Source organism: Ciona robusta, chromosome 10 (genome assembly GCF_009617815.1).
Source record: "Ciona robusta chromosome 10, ASM961781v2".
Lineage (NCBI taxonomy): Eukaryota > Metazoa > Chordata > Ascidiacea > Phlebobranchia > Cionidae > Ciona > Ciona robusta.
Window position 1 is genome coordinate 1,596,808 of NC_143244.1, and position 21,351 is coordinate 1,618,158.

General features: G+C 33.9%; 1 protein-coding gene across 2 annotated transcripts; it reads right to left on the reverse strand.

Annotated features, from left to right (window-relative positions):
• Window positions 1–299: 299 nt before the first annotated feature.
• LOC149729401 (uncharacterized) lies at window positions 300–21,128 on the reverse strand. Of its 2 annotated transcripts, XM_089886442.1 has the most exons (41): window positions 20,971–21,128; window positions 20,574–20,648; window positions 20,210–20,299; window positions 19,810–19,953; window positions 19,416–19,541; window positions 19,047–19,181; window positions 18,559–18,684; window positions 18,077–18,214; window positions 17,647–17,772; window positions 17,131–17,268; window positions 16,653–16,778; window positions 16,199–16,336; window positions 15,790–15,927; window positions 15,442–15,546; window positions 14,942–15,151; window positions 14,412–14,525; window positions 14,038–14,181; window positions 13,510–13,596; window positions 12,844–12,948; window positions 12,183–12,311; window positions 11,779–11,888; window positions 11,377–11,545; window positions 10,656–10,901; window positions 10,113–10,232; window positions 9,390–9,531; window positions 8,969–9,146; window positions 8,503–8,654; window positions 7,980–8,087; window positions 7,430–7,618; window positions 7,002–7,168; window positions 6,473–6,553; window positions 5,851–6,039; window positions 4,563–4,727; window positions 4,080–4,188; window positions 3,466–3,579; window positions 3,122–3,202; window positions 2,556–2,676; window positions 2,094–2,231; window positions 1,516–1,695; window positions 1,145–1,199; window positions 300–926 (listed from the first exon to the last, which is right to left on the reverse strand). In XM_089886442.1, the coding sequence occupies exons 1-41, from the start codon at window positions 21,007–21,009 to the stop codon at window positions 780–782; spliced, it is 5,394 nt and encodes a 1,797-aa protein (XP_089742568.1). In that variant the 5' UTR covers window positions 21,010–21,128; the 3' UTR covers window positions 300–779. The 2 variants fall into 2 exon arrangements, with proteins under 2 accessions (XP_089742568.1, XP_089742569.1); XM_089886443.1 differs by lacking the exon at window positions 19,416–19,541.
• Between the last annotated feature and the right edge of the window lie 223 nt (window positions 21,129–21,351).

Here is a 21,351-nt window from a genome sequence, read left to right on the forward strand (position 1 = left end):
CGTTGGTAAAATATTAAATATATAAAATTTATTTCACCAAATCATTACCAATATGTGCTACAACAACAATGAACATATTGTTCATGTTTGCATCCAGATTCTAAAACAATTTAAATGGCAGTTTATTTTTTGCCTTGCAATTATTTATTCTACATATCCTATATAACCTATACAAACACAGTCCTACTCAGAATGATACAATTCTGTTCTAAGGTAACTCGTAAGCTGGCACGAGGTGTTAAACCCGTGTGATAAAGACTCGTTTTCCGGCCACGCGAGGATAAAGTGAGTTACATTCATAAGTTTCGCTCGCAAGATGTATTTGACAGCAACAATATATTTAACAAGCAGTGAATACTATGGAAGCTACAATCGCAAACAAAGTCAGAATAACACATTTCATGAAATAAACACAGTTAAGATATCTATGTACGTAAGGTTTCTAGATGTTCCTGCAAAAATTATGCTTGAATATTGGCTCTAACTTTTAAAATGATGATTGCAATTTGCAAAACGTTTTTGTTGGCAGCATAGAAGTATTCTGTTACAAATTATGCAAGAACAGTACGTATAAATTAGGATTTTTGGATGGTCTTGCAAAGATTATAGCTTGAAAATATGGCCTGCAATTTAAAGTGCTGATTGCAAAACATTTGGTCAGCACAGAAAAAGCTCATGGTACATATACATATCATCCAGATAGCATTGACACAAATCAGGGACAGAATCTACACTCTCTTTGGAATTAAAACAATAAGTGCGTTGATATACGCCAATATTTAAACTTCCGTGGAAGGTATTTGAGCTTGGTTACGACGTTTACGTGTTGGCTTAGGTGGAGGGGTGGATTCACTCATAGGTTTTGGTTTATTCCAGAATAAACGAGATTCTACTGTGGTAGTTGTAGAATCAGACAATATACTTTCCTGTAATAAAACAATGCTTAGTAGCTTAGTGGTTATTATGTGTTCAACATAATAGAGACTTATATAGCATGCTGACATATATTTTACCCATGAATAAGTGATTAAAAGCAACCTATGTTAGAAAGTTTTAAAGTAATATCTCCTTGTTTGTTCAAAACACTTGAAGATAAAGGTATTTTGTCTGAACTGTAATGACGGACAAAATCGTTTGTATTCACCTCGCTTGTGCAAGTTCTGTTTCTTCCAATTCCAAATCCTTTAACAGATTGTTCACTGCAATGACATGCAACATTAAATAATTGCTTTCGTTCGTATAAAATATTGTTATGTATCTCATGTATAAAAAGATACCTATGCAGTTAAATAGAACTTGGCAGTGACCATGTGGTATATGAACCATGGGTCCTGTTGTGTAGGAGTTATAACTCAAAAGCTGACAACAAAAATCACTCTTAAAACTAGTGAAACCCTGCAACCTCTGGGCTAGAGGCAGGTGCACAAACTGCGCCAGGATTAGGATATAAAAGAAGAGTTATAATTGGTCACAAAAAATTCAAAAATAAAAAGAAAGCCATGATTGGTCACTTACTCGTCATCATAACTACCACTAGTGGTCCATCTACTCGTCTCTAGGATTGACTGTGAGGATGATGAGAGCTCCCTTGTGTTCCGGAGGTTGGATACTTCAGTCATCACTGATCTCTTCACAGTGGGAGATGCGAGGGAATCCATGGAAGAGGAAAGAGCCGCGTATCTTCGCTTGTTTGCTCTGATGAGGAGAGGATGAATTGATTTATAAAACATTAGGTGTAGGGAGTAATTTAATGAACGTAAGTGATGTATCCTTGTGTGGTGATGATAGTCGTTGTAACAGAGCTTCTACAACAGTAACATTATAAGACAACACAAGCAATATTGTGACTTCATGAATACTGTATGCGCCGCACTCCCATTTATTGCAAAACTATAAATCAATGAACACGGTTGTTCCATTTCATATACCATATGACAGCTTTCGAGTTAAAACCAATGGCACTTTGTAGGGGATGCTATTTTTGTTGTATTTTTTAAAGGTATGGTTGGCAGTTTTAACAACTGTTAAAATGTCAGTGCACAAACAAATGCTAAAAATCTGTTCAAGGAACAAGACATATATGATGTACTTACAAAGCTCCTGTTGGTTTCTTCCCATCCTTTGATTCTTTATTCATATTTCCTTTGCAACAAAACACTGATGTCCTACTACCTTCACATGAACTTAAATATAAAGCTCCTTCAGTTATTGCTTGTCCCAAGTATCTAGCACTGCAGGTGGAATAATGGCCATTGTTATGAATGAATGTGACTTATTTATCCTTGTGTGGCGACAGTTTGTGTGGAAACTTAAAATACAGATGTTCTGTTACATACACTTCATACCCACTTACGAGTTACAACATATATAACATTGTGGGTGATTATTTTATAGATTTTGTGTTATGCATGCCCATACACACTTAATATGGTAGCAGTGTTGAGCCTCGTACCTTTATCCCACTGCTCCACAACAAAAAATATACAAAAGTTTGAAAATAAAAGATTATTTAAAACAAATTATAATTGAGAGGAAGTCTATGAAGTAACATTTACCTTGGAAAAGCCAGGAAAGCGTGATCAAGTGCAGAGCTTCCTGCTGTTGTAGCAAAGTGATCGATCTGAATTATCTCGACTGAGTTGAACTGTATAATGGCAAGGTATGGAGATCGATATTCTGTGAGAATGAAGCGGTTTATTAACATATATGTTACTAATTTAGATGTGTGTACATGTCATTGCAATGAAGATATGTGGTAGGTAGGTAGTAGCATACTACATTTATATGGTAATTGGCCAACCCTTGCCTAACTTTACTAAGTCAGAGGCGGGCAACATATTGTCTGCGAGTGAATTTGACATTACTAATACGTTAAATACTTTTATTACTTTTATTATGTCATAAGATGGTTGCTAAGACTACGGTTAACTTTAGTTCTTTTATTCTTTTTTTTAGTTAAAAGAATTCGAATTTTTTTATGACAGATTTTAGAAAGAAACAAAAAGTGGGAGAATTGTGAATTTAAAAAAGATGCCGAATAACTCACAGTTGCAGAGGGGCCTCAGATGAATTATCATATTTATTATTTTAAAAAAACAACAACATGAGATTAACTTCTTACCAAAAGCAAGCGGCATTCGCGACCAGTTAAGTTGTCCACTCCTGGTTAATCTTCCAAACCCATCAACAAATAATCCAAACTCTGTCGAAAAAAGATATCTGGACTTAATATAATACAGAATAAAAACTCATAACATGGTATATATCATATATAGCGAAAAAAGAGTACAGACGTGGTTTTGGAACAATACCAACTTTTAGACTTTTTTAAAATTAAACACATGAAAAACAATACAAATAACTGGCACACAACACAAAATAACATGAAAGCCAACAAACAAATGAAAGAAATAATTTAAGAATATTGAACTGTTATTACGCCGATATTGAATAAAAAAATGTCACCATGGTAACAGAGCAAGAACTCCTCCGGGTTGTTATCCTCACTGATCCTTAGCACAGACACAGGGAAGATTGCGGCATCTTCAGGAGGAAGAACTTCAGGATCATCTAGGAACTCTGGGTGGAGGGAATGAATGCAGAGGTCAAGATTAACAAATAAAGATTGAAGATGTCACTGTTAATCAGTAGCGCAGCCAGGGGGGTTTAGGGTGTCGCGACCCCCCCTTTTTAGACCAAAAAAAATTGCCAAAAAGATATTTTTGAACATTTTTTAATTAAACCCCCATCCCCCTTATTTTTTCTAGCTGCGCCACTGCTGTTAATTGTCCGGTTTTCAAATTGATTGTTTGTTGGTGGCATTGTGGATAATAGAAAATAACCAAATAATTTAAACATTGGGTTTTTCAAAAGACACATCAAAAGATTTGGTATTTAGACAAAGTATTTGCATTATTACTAAACTTAATATTCCAATAACTGATTTAAATAAATATCCTATATTTAATAAAAGTGTGTAAGATAAAAGGTTGTTTCAAAGACTTAGTAACCACTGTTTATATTCAATTCAAATATTACAGTTAATTACCCGATCAATGTAATAGGTAAACCTAACTCACCATCAATCCTGAAATCCGATAAATCAACTTCATAAAACTTATTGGTTCCAATAATAACACTACATGCAGTGAACACCATGCATGTGCAGGGCTCAGATGTCGCTATCTCCTATTATGGGAATATAATATGTTTAATACACACATATGCACCCAAGCTGAGTGTCCCATTATAACTAGCATAATATACTTTTATCTTCCATATCGACATGTATCAGTTACAGATACTGTTGCTCCAAGGCATATTACAACTGGTTTCTAAAACAGATCTTCTGGAATTTATTTCCCCACCCACAGTTCAATGTCTTATACATTTATCAGTTTATTCTTTGTCATATAAAAAGGTAACTTTTTGTTACATAGGACAATAATGACCTTAAAACCGTTTATCAGAAAACCTTATATTGTTACATACCAGCAAATTATTATAAGTAAACTGACAGGCAAGTTATTTATAACACTACCACATAACACATCAAGTCTCACCTTTTTCACACAGAATTTCTTGAGTTTATCATTAAATCTTAGTAGTGTAATATTGGTAGCTGAAGCCACACAAATGTAATGAACACCCTCAGCGTAACCGATTGCAAATAAATGACAACCTTGGATTTCTTCAATGACTTGTAGGGACGTTTTCTGGGTTTGTATCTGGGAATAATTGTGTTTTTATACTTTGAGATATGTCACCCATAATTTTGAAATTGGCTTTCATAGACTTGTTAACATAAAAGACATATATGTACTGTGGGGTAAGATGGATAACAACACATAATATCCTATAATTCCTAATCGTGTTTTTAACAATTACCAATGCTCTTTTTGGGAGTCGCGAGATTATGGTTATATAGTTCTGGGAATATTCTTTTACTACTAAATAAGACACGATCCATCTTATCCCAACTAACTATATATATATATTAGGGCTGTGGAAAAGTTAACGGTTAACCGGTTAACCGAACCTATTCGGTTAACCGCTAACGAAAAGTTCAAGTCGTTAACCGAACTATGACGTCATAGGGCATAAACGTATATCAATATCTGTCTTATTTACACGAAAGGCATGTGTTCGTGTTCGTTGATTGTTGTTTTGCAATAAGACAGAGTGTGCAGGGACGCTTTTGCTTTGATCGTGCCCTACAACGGCGATTACGCCATCAATCTTGATTGTTAATACCGCAGGCTAACTAGTTTTGCAACATTATATTGGTGTAATACACAACTTAAATGTTTTCCTCAGCCAAGCAGCGTGTTTATTACGAAAAAGCAGGCATTCACACGTGGATTCATTGCATCATAATAGCGATTGTTTGACCTGGCAATTGATTACGACATAATAGCAATTCACACGTTGAATATTTAGACGGCAGGTGCTTTAAAACAGTATTGAATATGAATAAGAAAGCATTACTTTAACGTTAAGAACGTTTGCCCGTGTATTGCAAGCATAGTCCATACGTACGTCGTAAAGTTGCCTTTAAATACGCGAAAGAAAAGCGATAAACAAGACGCTTTTATTAGGATTACACTTGTATCGGTTAACCGGTTAAAACTAAACGGTTAACGGTTAAACAAAAATAGGGAAAATCCACAGCCCTAATATATATATACTGTGCCTGTCTCAAAACCAATGTAAAACACTGTCACCTCTCCTTGTGAAATACATCCAATTAGACATTTACTATCAAATAGAACGATAAGAAAAATAAAAACAAAAAACATCATATACATGCACTGCACCTCACCAAAGTACTTTACAATACAACCACCCTACCTGTGTTATATCCAATACAACAAGTCTTTGTGTCACCCCTTCGATTGCAACTACTTTGTTCTTGTCAAGTTTGGTCATCTGGAATATCTTGCTAACCTCATTTACTTGCTTCAAGTTTGATCGTGAAGAAACGCTTGATTTGTTTGGAGCGAGGAGGAATAATCCTTCATCGCAACCAAGGAGGATGTGCTGGGAGGAAGAGGAGAAAAAGTGAGAAGAGTGGGAGGATAAAATTACAGCACAGCTTTGGAATCTCTTATGTCATGCTATATTAAACACAAAATAAAGAATGGGTTGTTCAAATTCTATAACCACATTCCACACCTCTTAATATATAATACAACAGTTTAACTTTTACAATAATAACCAAAAGGCTTCCTTGACCAGTGAGTGGCCTGAACAAACATTTGGTACGAGTGCACACTATTGTAACTAATGCAAGTAGATACAGTAGAGTCGGGTGCTAAAAAACGTAACAGACAAAATCAAGACAAACCGATTGTTCAATAAAAGATATATAGTTCGCCTAAATGACAATTTTTTTTTTTTACACAAAAATCGCTTAACCCCACGAGCACCAGATCAGGGTCAGATTCACGTAAGGTATTACAGATAGACTCACCTTATCCGATATTGGCAGCGAACAATTAATCTCAAGTTTTTCATCACTTAACAAAGTGAGAATCTCATTGCCAAAGATTTTCTACAATTAAATAAAAGTATTGGAATGTTTAAGACTTTGTTTAACAACTTATAGTAATGTAAAGTATAAAACTTTAATAAATAAATGCTATTTTTAGGCCAGAAAATAAATTCTTAAAAAATATAGTAGGATAGGGAAGAATGGGACACCTTTTTATTTTTTTATCCTGTTCGGGACCCATAGACCGTTGTTAATTGTTTAAAACACTATCTGGATATTTCGATATTATGTGCTATAAAGGTGTACCACCTTCAAACCTACCATATTATAGTACTGGGGGCTTGTGGGTTGAGGATACGGCATAAATATACTTCTTTAAACACTCTTAGTTTTTACTACCAAACAGGCCAATAAGAAGAATGAAAACACGTATCATCTTACATCAACCTTCTAAATACCATCGTTACATTGGAAGAAATAATATAAAATAACAGTAACTACTACATACAGTGTTTGAGGTGATGTTCTTCGTTCCATTATGTTCAGCAGTTACAGCTTCTAACTTTCCAACCCATTGGTGTTTCTCGGAATATCCCGCAGACATGAAATAAACTGAACGAGCCGGCCAACATGAGTTGCTGGATCCAGTTTGGATTTTAAACACGTAAGGAATATCTGCATGAAAAATATCATAAATAAACCAACAAATCGCGATGTGTTGCTTCAGTAAGCAAGTTAGTTTTAAGCAACTAAACACATACCAGTGGCATTAAAGAAGAAATAAAGAAACATAATGGCATACTCTGTACTCTGATATAAGCAACCTGAATTAGACCTTGAAACGTGGTCTTTTAGCATTACAACTCAAAACTATTTGCGAGAAGATCTCTTTCAGATTAATTGAAAAAACAGAATAAGTCACATCATTTAAACTACCTTGTTTTGCAGTGTTGGGAAGTTCCAAGTTACTAACATCAGTATGTACGTATGCTGCTTGTTTCAAGTCTATGACGTCATCATTGTCCGTATGTTTCGATGGTGATTTAGCATTAGGTGGCGCTATACGTACCTGGCCACCACACAGACGAACAAATCGAGGCGTCCATGTTTCATTACCACATAATACTGTGTGTGAGTGTGATGTCATAATAGGATAAAAGTGCTTGGTAAACATAACAATGTTTATCTTTAAAATTTGTCATTATATGCAAGTTTAACTTTTTTAAACTTGTTCATTTAAAAAGTTTTAAATTTTTATAAATACAAGGACAATATTGTGCATTTCTGTACATTTAATGTTTAATTTGTCAGCTGAATAATTTGTAATGTAAAGTAATCTGTTTAAAATTAACAACCTTTTTAGATTCAATTAGATACGGTTATATAATTTTGTAAATGTTTTTTTTGTTTACTACCAAATAGAATGATAGAAGAGAAAGACCCATCTTACCCCAACCTACTATATAGCAATTAAACATCAAACTACCTTTCAGTTTTCCATGCAGTTGATCAGCATTGCTACCTTTAAACACACAAGTAATGGGGGAAAGATTTGATGTCTTTGTCCCATCTTTGAATTGTTGGAACAATCCACCTGGAACAATATGTTTAAATACATTGTACGATGGTAAATACAGTTACACTGTCTTAAAAGTCATGACATTTATTTTTCATGTATTACTCTGGACACAATACCGACAATAGCGAAGTTCATATTAATTAAAACGGTGAAGAGAAGGGAATAAACAACATAGTAGTGTGGTAAGGATGGTTACACCATTTAATGACACCCTTTTTATGCGGGGGTAAAAAGTGCAAAACAGAAATGTGGCCACATCTTGTATATACATATGCTTTTTAGGCTGTTTTAAGCACTAGCGTTTTATTCCTAATTTATTTTTTTGGACAAATATAATTGGTGCCAGTGAGAAAATGCAATACTAAAACAAATAGTTCATTACTTTCTAATAATCTATCTATAAATAAAAAAACATTGGTTTCTAATTTACCTGGTAGTCCACATGTGTTGGTAACATTAGCTCGGCAGTGAGCATGACACACCATCCCACACTCATTGCATTTCAAGGAACCATGACCAAAGTGGAGTACGGCAAGGCAAACGGAACAGCGGGTTGCACGGTTACATATCCAACTTGTAAGTCTGGGGAGTAAAAACATTGGTTTAATATAAAGTTTGATTACACCTCCTGCTTAAGTTATAACATGGGTGTCTTCTTATATAGTAGACTAGACATGAGACACACATAATGTTGACTTTTTAATATGCACCAGACACACATGGTGTATTTCATGCTCACTGTTGAGTTAAAATATGTGTGTCTTTTTTTCATACACCCCATGCTCACTGTCAAGTTATACCATGACCACGATGTTTACAGAAGAAACAAACACAGTGTATTCATGTATCTGTATGTACACACCTCATGCTTACTGCCGCATTATACACATACATACCTGTGTGGTATATTATGATGCATTCTTGGTTTTGATCTCAACTTTGATCCTTTGCTGGCTTGTGATTGGTCAGATGTGGTGGGTGTGGCAGCAGGTGACTTAACAATGGCTGATATTGCAGCAATAGAGCCCGGACTTAAGGGAGCAGTTGTGTTCATTCCGTGCTTCATCCTCTTAACTGTGTATTGCAAATACTTTGGTTAGCTTGGAAGGTATCAATTTTAAATATAAAACGATACTTTAGAGGTTAAGGTAAGGAAATTGTAGCCATCTCGTTCGTTCATTCTAAGCCTATGATGTGGCCTGAATACCCAAATATATTATCCCTAAGAATATAACTTAATGCATAAAAGTTTATTATAACATTACAACTTACACTTGATCTTAAAACAGTCAATAAGCAGTTATTATAAGACATCACCTTTAGAATTAGTAGCTTGTAGTTCGGATCTCATATTGTTAACTTGTGTTTGTAAACGAACATTCGCAGCTTTTTCTTCCTCAAGTAAATCCCGTAACTCCCGATATTGGAGAGGAGCTTGGTACAAAGTTGTCTTCTTTAACTGGGGGTTACAATGGTGAATATTGTTAATGAGGGGGAAAACAGGGATACAACAAATATAAAAATACATGTTTAAGCTTTAGCATAACATAGCAAAAGGCAAAAGCGATAAGTATTTTTCCTGCTAATACGTAGTATACATACCCTGTGGTATCTTAGGAAAGTTGTTGAACTAACAATGGGAAGAGCTAAACTACAGCAATCAGCAAATATTAACAATAAGCCATATTTGTGCACAAACTAAAGGACTAATACTTTAATTTATGTAACTTGCTTTATCCTCGTGTGGCCGGAAAACAAAACACGGGTGTTCTGTTTCATACACCTCGTGCCAACTTACAAGTTACCACATATGAAATTTGGTGGGTGTTTTTTATCTATATTGCTGACAACTTAAACAACGCATTGGTGACCAATGGGTTGGAGCAACTGGCAACTGCCATTAGGTGTCTTGCCCAAGAGCACACCCACCCACTTTACAAAGGTATAATAGGCTATATAGAATGTAACACATACAGTTTTCAATCCTCACAGTAACCAATAGTTTGATACATTAGTCACCACCATTATTCCAATCTCTACCTTTTTCTTCTTCTTTTCAGCAGGTTCAAGTTCTTCTATCTTTGATTGCAGGAAGTCAATCAACTTTATTTGTTGAGCTCCGGTGCAGTTCAGCTTCACTAGTTCATGGGAATGTTCCAGCTGTAAAAGTATTAGTGGTTAGTGATCAAAACACAATGTGTGGATGTATAAATGTGAGAATATATAACACCTTTTATTACTAATTTATGCAAACAACACTTTGTATAAAGAAAACACATTTTTTAAACTTTTCAATTTTTCAGACTTGCTTTCTTTAATTTTTCCATTTGGGAATCAAGGGAAGTACCGATGTATTACAGGCTATTCTTCATGTAATTGTAAGCAAAAAGCAAACTGAAACAACCAGTGATAAATGTTACTTTCTAAAAAATACTTTTTACCCTTGAAACACGAGTACACGACCGACATGTAAATCATAGCTTTTTATATAAACATGGCAATTTTGTTTCATTTTGAGTATAATATAACATTTATTGAAATAACCTAACCCAAACACAAATGTTCAACATTATTACATCCTACCTTTATGGTGTCCAGTTCATTCTGCAGCGAAGTTTTCTCTTTCTCCAATTCATCACATCTATCTAACTCAATATTAAGCTCCTGTTTAAGCCGAGTCACCGTTTGCTGAGTATATGATGACGCAGCTTTATTTCTTGATGACTCATCTTTCAATCGGAGTTGGATTTCTTTCTCCACGTTAAGTTTACGTTGCACACCCGCTGCGTTTAACTCCAACATCTTGTATCTTCTCTCTAAGTCTCTGTACTGTAAGACATATAATATGAACATATGAATTAAAGCCGATTTTACGTAAAAAAAAATGTAAATTTAGCTATTTTCAAGATATCCCCTGAAGTAAGCATTGTAATAGACAGGGTAACATGATGAATTATTCTATTTTACATAGAATAGAAATAGATTGGTATGAATTGTAATTTAGTAAATCAGTATACTGCATATAGACAGGCATTAAAGTTAATTCTTTCATGATAAAGTAGAAGAAATCATTCCTCTAATCAGCTTCAAGAAAAAACTTATTATTAACTGTTTTGTAAGCGACAGGTTTATGCAAAGGATTAAAACACAAAATGTCAATAACTAGGCAAATATATGGTTTTGAAGAAAAATGTAAAACTGTAAAGGGCTAAAAATGAAAACCATTTTAACCAAGATTGGATAAAAAACAAAAATTGTGCTTTTCAGTAAAAATTTAGTTAAAATTGTTAAATCTCTTTCCAACCTCTTCTGTGACTTCATGTGCTTTGTTCATTTCATTACGTAGTTGTATTTGTAAGTCAGTTATTTGGTCCGTGCTGGTTTGGTCAATCTCAGTGAGTCTGCTTGTAAGCTTGTGTTCTATACCACAGTGTTGTAACTCAAGCTCAGAACATTTGGCCAATGCAGAATCCCTGTATATGATATGAGTGGTAAAAAAGGGTGGTTACTTTCATTGAGGTCTTACATAACTTTTGAAACTAAGAATAATTAAGCAGCAAAGTACCAAAGTATATGCTGTAAACAATTTCACGGCCTGAAACAATTGCATTTTAAGCTCTTCTTTTGCAAGTTTATGATTTATTTATATCATATCAGTAATATCATATACCTCATTCACATGAACAACCTCCTAACAAACACTAACCTTTCTATTGTAAGTTTGTTTTGTTTTTCAATGAGTTGATTATTAAATATTTCCAAATCTTCAGCTTGTTTCTCCAACATTACACAAGATTCCTTCAACACTGATATTGTCTGTAGGGTTTTAGTTTTTAAATATATTGAAATTCAGATATAAAGTAAACTGCAAGACCTATTCTATATGGTTGAGGACCTGCAGTGTGACATGCTAGGACCGGCTGGGTGACCGAAGTTGGCTTATGAAAAAAATTCTAACCATTTTGTATTTTGTTTTTGTTACCCAAAAAACTGAGTTTTATTCATGGATTCTATTCTGTTATAGTATTCTATAAGGGAGGTCGTTGACATAGGGTTTAGGACAGATTTGACTATTGAGCCTTTTATTTATGTAAGCTATAAATGGTTAACCTTTTCCAATTCATCAACTTTCGATGACTTCATGTTATGATTGACGTCAAGGCTTTGTAGTTTGTCATTAAGTTGCCGGCATTCCTTGGAAAGTGAGTCTTTCTGACGCTTTAGGTCGATATATGAAGACTGGGGAGAAAAATGGTTGAATGTAACTAATGGGTCTATTGTAAAGGATGAGGCGAAAACCTATTTCAAGATCAGCGTAAAGCTGATTTAATATACTAAACTAACGAATGACTAGAGCCACTAGTAAAGGAAAGTTAGGTGAAGAAAACATATACGCAACGATTTAGATGATAACTTTAAACATACTGAAAGTGATGCAATGTAGTTGCACAATATACCATGTCATCAAACAGTAATAGTGACGATTGTAAAGTAATGATTTCAATGCTAAGGTAACAAGCCAGGGAACTAGGGTTTAAGATAAATGTTTGCACAGAGCATATGCACCAAACCTTGGGTGGCATGCATTACAATCAAAAAGATTTGTAAGTGTGTGTCTACTTGTGTCTCCTGTTTAACTATATCTGCATTTTAAAAAGTTTGACCCCTAAGCCCCAATGTTTAACTGAAAAGATGTAATTAAGTGTAGCTTGAACCAAATATGTTTTAAACAAAATTGTTTTCTATACATTAAAATAAATAAAACAGTTACCTGCGACATTTCATATTTTCCTTTATATTCCACCAGACTTGACTTTAATTCATCGTACTGAGATTGAAGAACGTCATATTTATTTTCCAAGTTTGAAAAAATTTCCTGAAGTTTAAACAATATAAAAAATAAACTAAGAAATTAAGAAAAAAAAATTAAGAAAAGGGCACCCCTTACAGTGCAAAAAATGATTTAAATGCTATTATAGCGATGGTTCTTAAACTGGGGTGTGCGAAGAATAATCAAACAAACCTTTACATTGAATATATAACTAAATATGCTTCCGTAGGTTTTAAAATGCTGAATAAATTATTTTGAAAAAGCCATGATTATTTTTCCATAATACAGCAAGGAATACGTCATAATTGTATGAAATTGCTGTGTTTGATAACCTGTTACTGTATTATCAGTTGTTTAGGCATTTTATAGGTTTATTTATAATGCTGTGGCAGCCTGCCACGTGTGTGTGCGCCGACACGTAGACGACTGCTTTTTTCTCACGGTATCTACCGTATAAATACCGCGTCCCGTGTTCATTCGCCCTCTTAGTTTACCGCTCGCAATAAAACATAATGCAACCGCTACAATGCAATACCAAGGCAATTCAGACAACATTGTGATTATAAATGAAACAATTAATAAAAAAGGACTGATATCCCATCTTACCCTGCTACTAGATACCTGCTCTTGACAGTTACTTAACTTATTGTTGAGGTTTGAAATTGTTTTCTCTTTTTCTTCTAACTTGAGTTTCTGTTGAAACAAGATTTGTATAGTTATTTACATGAAGAAACATTGATAATGGACATATGCATAATGATATGTTTACTTTTGTTCTCTGGATGATTTTTTTATTGCCTTTTTATTAAACATTCTACATTTGCTTTTTAGAGGAAAGTTATCCATGGTAGGTTTTTCTGCTAAGGTCTAAGAAAGGAATTGTATATGTTTAGGAACCACTAGCCTTAGGCATTATACCCACCCTAGTTTTAAGAACTGGCTTTCTGTATACACTGTATACTGAAGTGGTTATAAATCATAAACATTGTCCACATACACATGCATGATGTAATTTAAACAAGGCTACTCGAAACAATTTGACAAATAAAAATTGGCCGTTTTAAAGAGCAGGCGCAAAAGGAAATTGATCTTGTGTGTCTCTTGCTGAAACATTAAAACAACATATATCATTACCTGTTGATGAGTTACATGGTTAAGGTTCTGTGATTTCAATGAAGCTGATTCTTCAAGTGAACGACACCTTCTTTGTTCTTCTTTTATATTCTCCCTTAGTTGTTCAATGGTTGATGTTTGTTCTCTCTTTGTTCGGTTAGCAACCTGGTATTCATGGTGTACATGTAAATCTTGGGTAAGTAGGAATGCATAGGTGTCTGTGGCTAACTAAGGCACTTGTATAGTAACCAGAGGATAACTGGTCTGATGCTTCACACTAATACTGATAGGTGTATAGTAAGTGGGTAAGAGATTAATGGACATTGCTTCAAACCAGAGCCCACTAATGGGTTTTAACATTCTGTGTGTTAAGATTTAGGCCAGAGTTGTTTTACCTGGTTTTCCGACTTAAGTTTAACAACAGTAGATTGTAAGTTGATCAGTTCTTGTTGCATTGAAGCGGTTTCTGAATCCTTGCTTGCCTTCAATGCAGATTCTGTTCCTTTCAACTGTAAAAGGTTGGAACAAAGTTAATGTGGCAGCACTATTATTCCAGTGTTTGATTTTAACACAAGGGCACCATATATATTGGATAAACCAATATAGGTGAAGGCGACCCATATTATTGTAACCATTATGCTCAATTTCCCCCCCTGTAGTTGTCATATAACCCAATATAATTGTCTTAGGGTCATGGTTGGGTGACTTAAGCATGTGTTATACAAAAGTATACCCACACATAGATACCTAACATGGGTATGTATCCATAACATGCACCAAAGCATGCATGACCTGGAATAGGTTAGGATACTCTAGTATGTGAGTAGTTTGGGTACACATAGGACACAATAACAAGTAATTTATAATATTGAAATCAAATAAGCAATAACACTAAATATATCCCAATGATTTTAAAAGCACCCACCTTATTCAACTCCCTTTCCTTCTGTACAAGTGAATACTTCACCTCCGCCAGATCGCATTCCAAACTCGATAATTTCCTCGTAGCTTCTGTCAACTCAGTTTGCATCCTATTATTAGAAGCTTCAAGTTTCATCTTATCTCGTTGTATTGATTGAATGTGAGACGAACTTTCAACTGTTTTGGCCGAGAGTTCGTGTTCAAGTGAACGCACCTGTTAGTTAAAGGTGATTTTTTACTTTGCCTGGCCGTAGCTCAGTGGTTAGCTAAATAGTAAATACTTGCATCTTAACACAAGGTTACAAAATTTAATTCTAGATATTAGACAGCACACTTTTGAGTTAAATGTGACTTTTAACTGGGGCTATAAATGCGGGCATTACCATTGAGTAGATAAATAAATGAATGTATCTTATTTATCCTTGCGGATGCACAAAGCATTATGCCACAGCACTGTTGGGCAGAGGTGGCAATTACTCTAGAATAAGCAAGTTAAAATTAAACCTCTTTTAGTTGATTCTCCTTTAACTTATTCTCCATCTCCATTCTCCGTGTTTTATCTTTCAATGATTGAAGTTGGCTCAAAGATTCGGATAGCTCACTGTCAACCTAAGAAACAAATAAATCACGCATAAAAAATAGGGCAAAAAAATTTTTTTTTAATTCAATTTTTATGGTTTAAAAGGGGGGGGGGGTCATGATACCCTAAAAATTCCCCCTGGCTGTGCCATTGAGTGTAATGCTGTGTGTCTGAAGTTACATGTCATCCCAACTTTTCTTAAGGTTACACTTTTTGTGGGTTACATGTCCTACCAAATGTGACATAAACTCAATATATTAATAAAACAAAACCTTCATCAATTCTTCCTCCTTAGATTTATTCTCAGTTTTAAGTCTTTCAACTTTTTCTTCCATGGTTCGAATACGCACACGAAACTTTGACGCAGAGCTGTTGCTCTCTAGCTCCACATGTGCCAGCTTTGTCGACACCTAGGAATAAGATTTCATTAGCGACAAATACAACAATCATATAAAACTGATTTATTATAAAATAAACCTGGATATTTGTCTAATATTCCAGACATTTATTACAAATATGGCTCTTTGGAAAGACACATGTGACATGTGCAACAGGCAGTCCTACTCTGGAGATTTCAATAAGTTAGGAATTATTTCACAGGATTTGGGAATTAACCAACCTTGTCTATACGAAGTTTTAAAAAGTTAAATGAAAGTTGAACAGAGAGTAAATAATAAACACCTGGCATAATTCATCTTCTTTTTCATTCATTTCATGTTCCAGTCGTTTTACTTTTTCCTCCAATGTTTTAAGCTTTGTTTTCTGTTGTGTTGAAACTGATTTCACTTCATGTATGTGTGAGCTTGCTTCTGCTGTCGACTGTGGATGTATAAATAAAAGTTAAAAATACAATAGATTCTATATTGCTGAAAAGCTAGATCCTACAGCAATCAGTCCAAGATTTAGGTGTATGATTCATACCACCGGGTAAAAGTGTATTCTATCTGTTAAAAAACTTTATTTTAACAACATTTATTGTAGAAAGAAACTATCTTTTATATAGTAAACTTGCTGGTGAATGGTTTATACCCTGGGGATTTAAGCGTTATGGGGCAATTCTGGCCGAAATCCCAGGTCCTTATCCATGCAAAACAGAATGGTTTATATTGAGAACAACTAACAAGTAACCGTTCACCTTTGCAATAGTTTCATCTTTTACTTTAACTTCCCGTTTCAACTTTACCACCTGTTGTTCTAAGGTTTGAATTCTTATGTTGGATTTAGATGCAACTGTTTCTGCTTCACTGTATTGTTGTATGATCTGTTTCATAACATCATAGTTTAATGTTACAGTTCATATACGATACCACTCCTGCATACGGTGAAATCTATTACATTGCCATACGGAAATAATTAATTAAATAAACAACAATGCTGTGGTACACCAATGCCTCTGTATTATAACATATTTGTTATTTGCCAGCTATTCTATTCAACACTCATAATGCGACACCACTCAATTGGAGCAATGTCTGTTAAGTAACTTTCACAAGAACATACATGCCTAATACGTATTGGTATCCAAATTCGATTTAGGTGGTTACAATGCAAGCACCGAAGTACTAAGCCACTTAAACGAACAAAATTGATACATATGTTGTAACAACACCAACCTCTTCTAATTCACGTTCTTTTTCATGTTTCTCATTTTGAAGTTTCATCACTTTTTCTTCAAGATGTTTCACTTTAACTTTCTGTTGGCTCGTCAGTGATGTTAACGCACTCTCGTTTGATTCTATCTCTTGAGATTTCTATTTTGGGAAAGGTTATAAATATATAGATGTAAAGGCTTATAGCTTTGCAATCTACAAGTATATCGTGTGGTCCTAAACAGTAATATGTAAGTCAAAAACTGTTTATCTTTATTTACACTGAAAGTGGTATATTAAAAAAGGACAAAATGAGCGACATATACAAGTTTCACCGGTAAACACATACAGTTTTATATAAACAATGATAAACCATGATGTACAACAAAAGTAATGTTCTATGCACAGAAACTGAAGCAATAAAAACATCGAGCTTTGCAAATTTTGCAAACTTGGGTCTATGTTACAACAATACAGACTGTAACAAACACTTGTATTTAAAATATGACCAAATTTAAAACTCCCTAAATATTTTCGAACCTGCTGGATGAAATCATCTTTATCTTTGACTTCTCTTTTCAGTCGAACAACTTGTTCCTCTAATGTTTTGATCCGGAGATTGGACTTGGAAGAGGAAGACTTAGTCTCTTTGTTTTCATTTGACATCTGGGAAAAAATAGGTTTTGAAATAAAAGGTTTTCTTGCAAGTGTAAAAAAGTGGCATCTTATTACCAACTGACATGCCGCAATTTAAAGTCTTTTAACACTAACTAAACTCAAACTCTTTCGGGCCCAAAACTGCTTTTTCTTAATGATTCTTGGGTTTATTCTACTATGTTTTTTTTTACTCTTTAACTTTTAAGCGTGCTTCGAGTTTGACTTATTTTATTTATATAAGACAAGTGGGCTCTTAATAACCGATCATCTCAGAATACAGTTATATCCCAATTCATTACGTCTATGTCCCCACCTGTAATAATTCTCTTTGTTTGCTTTTATTCTCAGCTTCCAGTTGTTTTACCTTTCCCTCCATGGTTCGTAATTTAGTTATTTGTTGACTGGATATCGATTGTAACTCCATTTCATGGTTGGTTGTTTCCCTGGTTAACTGTGGGAAGCAATATAATGCAAGTTTGAATAATATTCGTTCATGAATCAGTACGCTGTACGTTAACTATAAATGTTCTGTGTCACAATATACGCTTATGTTTTGATTGAAACTTTACCATTCATGGTAAATTAATAATATTGCTTGTTTTGTAGATTTAGTGGCAATTTTAAAAAGTCAACTATTATTTTAGGTATTTTATTACATCTTAACATTTAAAAAAATTGAACCAATTTAAGATGAGACAAAAAACACTGTTAAGCTTAAGCATATAAATATAAAAAAGAGTTACATATTAAGTACATATTATATATTAAGTTAATTAACACTTAAAACATTTTTACCTTTTCTATAATTTCTTCACTGTCCTTGTATTTCTGATTCACATCATTCAGTTGTTCTTCTAACACCTTCACCCTTATATTATATTTGGCAGCAGATGACTTGTTTTCTTTGCTACTGGCCTCTTCCTGGTAAAAGGTTCAGTCGTGAACAGATTGACCAATTGTCAGCATTTAGCGCATATATCAGTGGGTGAAAAATTTAAACGTGTTTAAAATCAAATAGATCATAAATAACAGTCAGGGTGCCACAAGTCACAACCAATTAAGCGATTATTGTGGTTCGAGCGATGTTGCTTTGTGTCTAGGGCAAGTACACATACACCAGTAGCTGTGACAAGCATTGAACCCAGTATTGTTTAAACACTTTCAATGCAAGCACTTAACCACTGATCCGCAAGTCACAAGAGTGACAAGACCATACTACAATGGGGACTGACACATACATTATTAAGGTAGATGATTATATTCCAATAAATACATCGTCTTACTTTCTTCAATAGGTTTTCCTTTTCTTTATTCTCAGCCTCCAACCTTTTTACTTTATCTTCATATTGTTTCAACTTTCGTTCATTTTGATTCAACGTTTTTAATTTAATCTCAAACTCTCCAACTTTACTTGTAGCCTGTAATGTCAATTTAATATCAGATTATAACTCAACTGAATATAAAATTGCAAGTAATCAGGCTATTGCTATTTTTTTGTCATTGTAGGTTTTAACACCTGATATCATTTTACCAAACATACTGATACTAATGTACTTTGTTAGTTTTAGGTCAAAAAGAACTAGGACATTCCTGTTAAATTAAAATATTAAATAATAAAACGAAAGAAAACAACAAACACTAGAATGACTTACGCTTTTTAACAAATTATCTTTCTCCATACTTTCTTTTTGTAACTTTGATAACTTATTTTCTAATGAAGTTACTTTCATGTTTGATTTTGTTTCGGTCAGTTTTGAATCTTTTTTATCACTGACAAGCTGTAATTTGGGCAATAAGATAAATATTATAAATTACTATAAAGTTACACTAAAATTGTATATGAATATTTATGTTATATATTATAATATATATATTTCTATATCAGACTTATCAATGTTTGCTTATACCAAAACCTGATATTCAGACCAGTTATCTAGCCATATATACTGTAATTTGTTAAAAACTTTATGTAAGCCTAAACTAGCCTTCAAAAAATCCATCAACAATAAAAACTAATTGTAAAATTACTTCCACAACAAGGTTTACGTTTTTATTCTCTGACTTAAGTTGAGCGTTGTTACTCTTCAACACTCCAACTTCGTTCTCTGCTTCCTCCTTTGCTTGCTTCAGGTTTGCTATCTTTGCTTTCAATTCACCAACCTCAGCCTTGTATTCCTTTTCCCTCATAACCTGGAAGAGAAACATTATGAACTAAAAGTGAACACCATACTGGCACTACAAAAACTGATATTATGAAAGATATGTTTTAGATGGCACACAAAATGGCAACCAATGACAACCATATAAGTAGCAGCGAAATCCAACAATGCCCAACTTTTTAAGTAATTTTATCTCTCATCAGATGAGATGATGAGATTGTAATTATTTAACAAAAAAAACTTATGACATAATTGTTGATGTAAACGTTCAAACACATATGACATACCGCCAACTGTTGATGTTGGTTTCTTATCTTGTTGAGCATTTGAACGGCCTGTGTGTCAGTTTCTGTGTGACTCGAACGCAAGCTTTCAAGCTGTAAAAGTTTAAATTTAAAATAAATTTTTCAGCATGCTGCAATTATAGTTTATGACTTTGCTTGTGGCCAGTAAAACCATATATATTTCCAAAGATAAATTTCAAGACGAACAAACGTCTTTAAAAATGTACAGTGGGTATCACATATATGATATCGGTGCCCGGTGGGGTATAAAAAGTCTTTTGGTACAATTTTTGCACTCATTGTATGCTTAAGGAATACCAGTGTTTGAAACATAGAAACTATCCAACTAGCCTTATTATCTACATACCTGCTCCTTCAAAATTTTGTTTTCCTTCATATAAAGCTGAAAGTCTCGCTGTAGAACATCGCGTTCAACTTTAACCTAGAAATAAAACAAACTCTTTGCACTTGATTGCAATATAATAACAAAGATTACAACAATAAAAACCTAAGATAACAGCAAAACACATTTTTAAAACACACATTAGTTAAAACTTAATGGAAAAGTATATATATACATAATACATGTCAAAAAAGTGTGGTTAATAAAATTAAAGCAAGCTTTAGATTCCAATATTCCAATATACATGCTAAATGCAAAACTTATCAATTCAAAAACAAAAGCTTAGTAGTGTGCAGTTAGTGCAGTCAGACCAAGGTTATGTTAAAAATAACGCTATAGTTTGTAAGTTTGATTGTTTTACCTCTTTCAACTGCTTTTCTAGTTGCCTGGACCTCTCCATGGTCGTGGTTTCAAATAAAATAACAATGAACTATCCAATAACAGTCTGTCTTTACATTTCACTAACAAATCTAGTAAATATTAAATAAAAAACGTATAATTTAACCTTTTTAATAACTGAATAGATTTTTGACATCTTTGTTTTCAAAATGCCCGCCATAAAACCAAAGTGTCGCGTTGATGTTTAGCTACAGTAGATCTAACAATCCCGCCATCTTTGATCTCAATTTGACATTTTTGAACTTTTTGAATACCATATGTAAGTGTTGTTTCATATTTCAAACTGGCAATACGTAATAATGCAACCATTTTATTGGCGTGAAACTGCACACTTGTATTTTTG